Raw genomic sequence first — 7325 nt, forward strand, 5'->3', positions numbered from 1 at the left:
TAGTCAAAATTGATGAGTCTGCCAAGTATACGTAGGGGGAATAAAAAATGGCGGATTTTTAAAAACGATAAAAATAATTAAATTTTCATTCGGAACTCTATATCTTTAAAACTAACAACAATAGAAAATCTAAGATAGCATCATTTAAAGTAGAGAATATTTGCTAAACTATAAGTCCTAATAGAGCTATTTACGTACAATAGATCTCGTGATATAACTTTTTAAAAAAGCAATAATTCATAAAAATGTACATAAAGTACAGAAAGATCAGTAGTTAGTGAATTTATTTTGAAAAATCTATATCTCAAAAACCATTCGGCGTACAGATGTCTGTTAGCACTCAAATTAAAGCTAGTTTAATGAGCTATGAAGTAGTTTCATACGATTATCGTCGTAGGAGTAGTAGTTTTCATGATATTTGCTAAAATAAATTGATTGTTAGGACAAATTTTCATTTCCCTAATTAATATTTATATGCGAATATCATAAAAACTACTACCCCTACAAATATAAGTGTCATAAACCACTTTATAGTAAGTTAAATTTCCTTTATTTTGAGTGTTGGCAGACACTGTGCGTCTTATGGGTCTAGAGATATATTTTTTCAAAAATCAAACATTTTATATGAGCTACTAGAAATTAACAGGTTGTGAATTTATTATGTCAAATATAATAAAAACTACTTACTCCTACAAAGATAAACGTTCTAAACTATTTTGGTCAATTTAACTAGCTTTAATTTGAGTGCTGGCAGACATCTGTACGTCCCATGGTTTCTGAAATAAAGTTTTTCAAAACTCAAACTTTTATTGTCCGAACACCTATAAATCAATTTTTTTAGGAAATATCATGAAAACTACTATTCCTACGAAGGTAATGGTCATAAACTACTTCATAGTGCGTTAAACTAGCTTTAATTTGAGTGCTAATAGACATCTGTATGTCTCATGGTTCCAGATATATTGATTTCTCAAAATAAATTAACTAATACTAATCTTTCAGTATTTTTTTAAGAAATGTTGATTTTTAAAAAGGTATATCTCAAGAAATATTGGACGTAAGTAGCTCTATTAGGGCTAAAATTTCAGCAAATTTACCCTCCTTTGAATACTGTTCTTTTAGATTTTTTAGTGTTGTTGGTAGTTCTAAGATATTATAGAAATTCCTGTTTTTTAAGGTTTCGAAACAGCCACCATTTTTTATTCCCCCTACATATATCAGTTTTGATTATTAATTATACATAGTTTTCATTAAAGTAATCAAACATTGGGGTGAGACAACTGCCTTTTTTTCTTCTTGTACTATAATAGCTTTGTGGCTTAAAAATTTCTTCAAATCGATGTTGAGCTTCTTCAGAGAATTTATGCCAATTTTTTTACTTTAACTTACGTATATATGAAATATATAGTACTAGACCGAAAAGGTTCGAATTCGAGTTTTCGACGGAAATACACATTTTTTTTTTTTTTTTTTTTTATGAAAATCTTTCTTATAGCTTTACGGCTTTTAAGGTGCCTGAAATTGATGTTGAACTTCTTTAGAGAATATATTCCATTTTTTAAGAAAAAAATCGAATAGAGTTATCGACAGAAATAAACTTTAATTTTTTTTTTTTTAATAATTTTAATGAAGATCTTTCTTATAGCTCTGCGGCTTTAAAATTGCTTGAAATTGATGTTGAACTTCTTTAAAGAATTTATTCCAATTTTGAAAAAATTCGAATTGAGTTTTCGACACAGTTTGAGGTCCCTGGAATTGAAGTAAATGTTAAGTTTAGCAATGTGGTATTTGTTTACGCGAACAGTCAGCTCAAAAACGATAAGTAGTACAAAAATCAAATTACTGACAGATTTTTGGTTGACCCTGTGCAATATATAAAAGGAAGATGTCCAAGGTGCTTTAAAAAAAAAAACTAAAATAGAAATTAAAGTATTTAATGTGAGCCGACGTTTCGCCCAACTTTACAGTTCATTTTTGTGTTTACATTCATTCAGCAATCCTTGCAAAGTGGGGCAATACGTTGAATAGTTACTTAATGAATAATTACTGTTTGAGGTATTTTTTACCAGGCCATATTCCTTTTATAAAATTTAAATTAAACGTGAATGATTGGGATGAATTAAAAATATTTAATTTTGTTTTGTAATAAGTAAGTAAAAAATAAAAATAAAACATTAAATAACGAGAAAAAATAAAGAAGAAAGAAAACCACTAAATCCGATAATGTTCCTTTGAGGTAATTTGTTTTCGCATTTAAAATGCCCACGTGTTTCTCTTTTCCTCCCGGCTCAGCGCAACCTGTTATGAAACAGTCCTCCAACTCAACATTATTTATATATGTAAGAATTCCTACTGCAACTTCACTAAAAATATTCCATCATATTTTAATGTATATATTGTTTTTAAATAATTAGCCATTTGCTCAAAATGTAGGTAGAAATATTGTTTGATGTGTACTACTACTATGTACAAGAGTAATGATTAAAATTACGAATTTGATGATTAAAAATTACGAATTTGAAATCGGCTTTCTTCTCGACGAATTCACGATTAACTATGTTTACGATTCAATAAAGGATACGTCATTCAAGCGTCTATAAAAAATACAATCATAATAAAAAAAAATCAAGGCCTCTTAATGTTCAAATATATACTTGATTTAACATAAAATTTTATTAAATTACATTTTTTTAAAGTATCATTTGCAAAATAAAACAAATTTTGTCCTATTTTTTCTTTTTAATTATACTAACTGAGAAATAAAAGTATAAGTGAAAATTTTATATTGTAAAAAAAAAAAAAGATTTTCAACACATTATTGCGTATAAAAATTCAGAGAATTTTCTACATAAAAAAAGACTTTATCAATGATAGTAAATATTGCAGCAAAGAACGCATAGTGTCGAATGCATTCTTAACCTCTGCAGAATAACACAAGCAATTATGGTATAAAATTTATTATGAATGTACACTTTGAATACAATATTTGTATTCTGTGCACTTCAATAAATATAATTTAGCTTACTTATATTTTTTAATTATTTTTTGGAATATTTTAAATAATTTATAATTATTTTGAGTACAGGCCAACTCTATTTGTATGGGGGGAGGAGGCTATCCGTAAAGACAAATAAATAAATGAATAACCTTTTTATCCTTAAATATATGTTCATACTATTCTTATATATATATATTATTCTTAGTATTTTATAGTGTATTACAATAAATACATACATAATTATATATAAAATATAACGTTAAACACAACTTTATAAGTAAATTTTGAGCAAAAAAGTTCAAAGAATTTTTTTTAATAAAAACTGACTTTATCAATGGCAGTAAATACTCCAGTCAAGGACGTGTAGTGTGGTATGCATTGCCAAACCTCTGCGGAATAATCCTCGAGCAATCCTCATTGAAAAATATCAAACATGTACATGTTTAATGCAATATTTGAATTCGGTCACATTCTAATAAATAAACTCCTTGATTATATGTTTATGTTAACACTATTTTCTACATTTATAGTGTATTAAAAAAAATAAATAAATAAAAAAATTGAGATTTCCGATAATATTCTAGTTAAAAATACCGGTGGAGTACGTATAATATTTTAATATCGTACATTTCAATAAAAAACATTTTTCCATAATTATATGTTAATACTAATACTATTCTTTTCGTATTATAGTATGTTAAAAATAAAAAAAGTATAAAATACTGATTTTCGAAACCATTCTTGTTAAAATACTGAAAGAATTCATAAGTAAAAGTGTCACGTTTATGTTTTCAAAATTTCGCCAACAATATTCCGATTATCCTTGTATGTATGTGAAATGTATCTTTGAATTATAAAAGCTTTTGATAAAAAAAATATATAAATAAATCATAGAACCTTAAGATTTTCCAAACTAGAACGTGAGCTTTAACTTTTAAGTTTAGTTAATTCAAGTATACAATTTTTAACTCTAAATTTATTATAATTTTGCTTCTGCTTATTTTGCTTGATTTTATTTGAGGACGACATAAAAGAACTTCACAAGAGATACAAAAAATCACATAAAATAAAATTTTATTACTTTTATTTTATGACAATGCAACGTGTAATCTCTTAATTTATTTCTCGATTAATTTTTATTTCAAAATTTCATTATTTCTGTACATGAAATTTGTAATGAAGAAAAATAACACCTTTATATTTAACAACCGGGCAAACTTCTAGTGATATTCTACTATTTAGTCGGGTATAGGATGTAACAAATATAAAATTTTAAAAAAAAGCTAAATAATAGTATAAAACAATAAATTTATTAAAATTTTCCAAATACAAATAAAATATGTTAATATTTTTCCTATAATAACGCCACATTATATTTATTTCTTGATTAATTTTTAATTATAAATTCCATTACTGATGCACAAAATTTTAATAAAAAAAGTTTATACTATTGTAATTTATTATACGTATATATATATATATATATACATATAAACATATTATATACACACTGACCTACATCGTGAGCTGCCGAAAGCTGGTAGCCGGCCTTCCCCCGTAGACTCAGGAGCTCTCGATGCAGCTGCCTGGAAGGTGGCATCGCGACTGAGCTCTGCGCATCCACTCCTCTACTGATAGATACATTATATATTCAGTCGCGGCTAACTGACTCTATATCAATATCGATATATAATACTGGATTATTCTTATCGATTAGCGCGACCTTGGCGGTGGATCCCATTGGCATTTTGCCAATCTGTCATCTTAATACAACAGTCCAAGAAAAGAAGAAGGCAGTCATTTCACCCCAATTTTTGATTACTTTAATGAAAACTATGTATATTTACAAGTCAAAACTGATTGGTTTGCCAAGTATAAGCAGGGGGAATAAAAAATGGCGGCTGTTTCAAAGCTATAAAAAAAACTAATTTTTCATTCGGAGCTCTATATCTCAAAAAGTAGGAACAACACAAGAAAACCTAAGAGAACGTCATTTAAAGAAGAGCGAATTATCTAAAATATGAGCCCTAAAAGAGGTATTTATGTTAAATAGTTCTCGAGACATACCTTTTTAAAAAGCAACATTTCATTGCTTGCAAAATGTTGAATGGGACGTACTGAAAGATCAGTAGTTAGTGCATTTATTTTGAAAAATCTATATCTCAAAAACCATTTGACGTACCGATGTCTATTAGCACTCAAATTAAAGTTAGTTTAATCAGCTACAAAGTAGTTTATGTCCTTTACCTTCGTAGGAGTAATAGTTTTCGTGACATTTCCTAAAATAAATTGATTTATAGTTGTTCGGACAATAAGTTTGAGTTTTGAAAAAAAATTATATCTGAAACCATAAGACGTACAGATGTCTATTAGCACTCAAATTAAAGCTAGTTAAATTTACTATAAAATAGTTTATAACGTTTATCTTTGTAGTAGTACTAATTTTTATGATATTTGACAAAATATATTCACAAAATGTTAATTTCTAGTAGTTCATATAATATGTTTGATTTTTGAAAAAATATATCTCTAGACCCATGAGATGCACATATGTCTCCCTGCACTCAAAATAAAGGAAATTTAACTTACTATAAGGTAGTTTATAACACTTATCTTCGTAGCAATAGTAGTTTTTATGATATTCGCGTATGAATTTAAATTTGATAAATGAAATATTGTCCGAACAACTATAAATCAATTTATTTTAGCAATTATGAAAACTACTACTCCTGTGATGATAAACGTATTAAACTACATTATAGCTCATTAAACTAGCTTTAATTTGAGTGCTAATAGACATCTGTACGTCAAACTACAGATCTTTCAGTACGTTCTGTACAACATTTTTATGGAATATTGCTTGTTAAAAAGGTATATCACGAGAACTATTGAACGTAAATAGCTCTATTAGAGCTTACAGTTTAGCAAATTTTCTCTACTTTAAATGATGCTCACTTAGATTTTCTATTGTTGTTGGTATTTTTAAAGATATAGAGCTCCGAATGACAAATTAATTATTTTTATCGCTTTGAAACAGCCGCCATATTTTATTCCCCCAACCTACACTTGGCAGATTCATCAATTTTGACTATTAATTATACATAGTTTTCATTAAAGTAATCAAAAATTGAGGTGAGATAACTGCCTTTTTTCTCCTCTTATTAGAATTTAAATATTGTATATAGGTGCAAATGTGTATTTATTTAATTGTTACTTAAATTTAATTTTGGAAGAAATTATATTGAGGATGTCCTTGAGGATGGCTAGAATGGCCGAAACGTTGGACTACTGAAAAATAAAGTGTTGAGACAAAATTGGATACAAATTTTGATTTATTTAATAAATAATTACCTTGTCTCAAGAAATTTAAATAATATAATTAAAATATTTAAGTATTTTATTTGACTTACATCAATACTCATAAATCCTTGCTTTGGTTTGATAGAGACAAAAACTTAAGGTATAAAATACAAACATTATTTGTTGTTTTTGTAAAAATATGTGAATTTTTTTTTTAAATAATAAAAAATCGAATTAAAGAAAATAAGAATAAGATACTCAGTGAAAAGTATGAATAAGCAAGAAATACAGTAAAGTAATGTCAAAAGATACAATAAAGTAAATTCGAGAAATACAGTAAAGTAATGCCTCCATTACCATATTTTATTGTAAATGGCAAAGAATTAATTGTTTCAAATATGTAACATCCTGAAAAATAGATAAATTTCGTAATGCTACATGCATAATAACAAAAAACAATACGATAATCTAAATCTGAGGCTACTAATATAAATAAAATTATGCAAGCATGAAAAAAAAATTATTAATTCTACATCAAAATAAAAAAAAAAAATTAAATAACAAGACACAAAAACAGAACAGATTCGAATATCGCTATCTGACTTCGATAGTAGCACAGTTTAAAAAAAAATACTCATTTATTTAGTAATGGATTCAGTAATTTTATTTGTTCTTCACAACGACCCACAGGAACGGAGTAGTAACTATAAACATCAATAAATTTGGTGGTTTATAAACATATCTAGCTGTTAGAGCAAAAGCAACTAGATCAGGTTGCAAAGAAATCTGATACACCAGAGAAAGAGACAGAATTGTAAGTTTTCTTTAAACAGTTTGCAACGTGGAGTGTTATTTCTTACAAAAGATTGTTATTGTAAAGCCAACAACTATAGTTTATGTCCAGTTTATACTTAGTGTGTAGTCCTCCTGTTTTTCCACACAAATTAATAAGCTGCACTTGGTCAAGAACTCATCATTTGAAAGATTGTTCAATTTAACCAGCAAATCCACCCTACTAAAAACCCCT

The 7325-nt window shown here is 27.2% G+C and overlaps 1 protein-coding gene across 1 annotated transcript in view; it reads right to left on the reverse strand.

Annotated features, from left to right (window-relative positions):
- LOC106682541 (sodium-independent sulfate anion transporter) overlaps window positions 1-4613 on the reverse strand; it is a gene marked incomplete in the record, with an annotated part of 93397 nt that extends 88784 nt beyond the window's left edge. Inside the window, 1 exon segment of the mRNA XM_067046029.1 lies at window positions 4514-4613. Coding sequence (XP_066902130.1) covers window positions 4514-4598 — 85 coding nt within the window.
- Between the last annotated feature and the right edge of the window lie 2712 nt (window positions 4614-7325).

The sequence above is a fragment of the Halyomorpha halys genome, unplaced genomic scaffold, assembly GCF_000696795.3.
Source record: "Halyomorpha halys isolate HHAL.00 unplaced genomic scaffold, Hhal_1.1 Scaffold24.1, whole genome shotgun sequence".
NCBI lineage: Eukaryota > Metazoa > Arthropoda > Insecta > Hemiptera > Pentatomidae > Halyomorpha > Halyomorpha halys.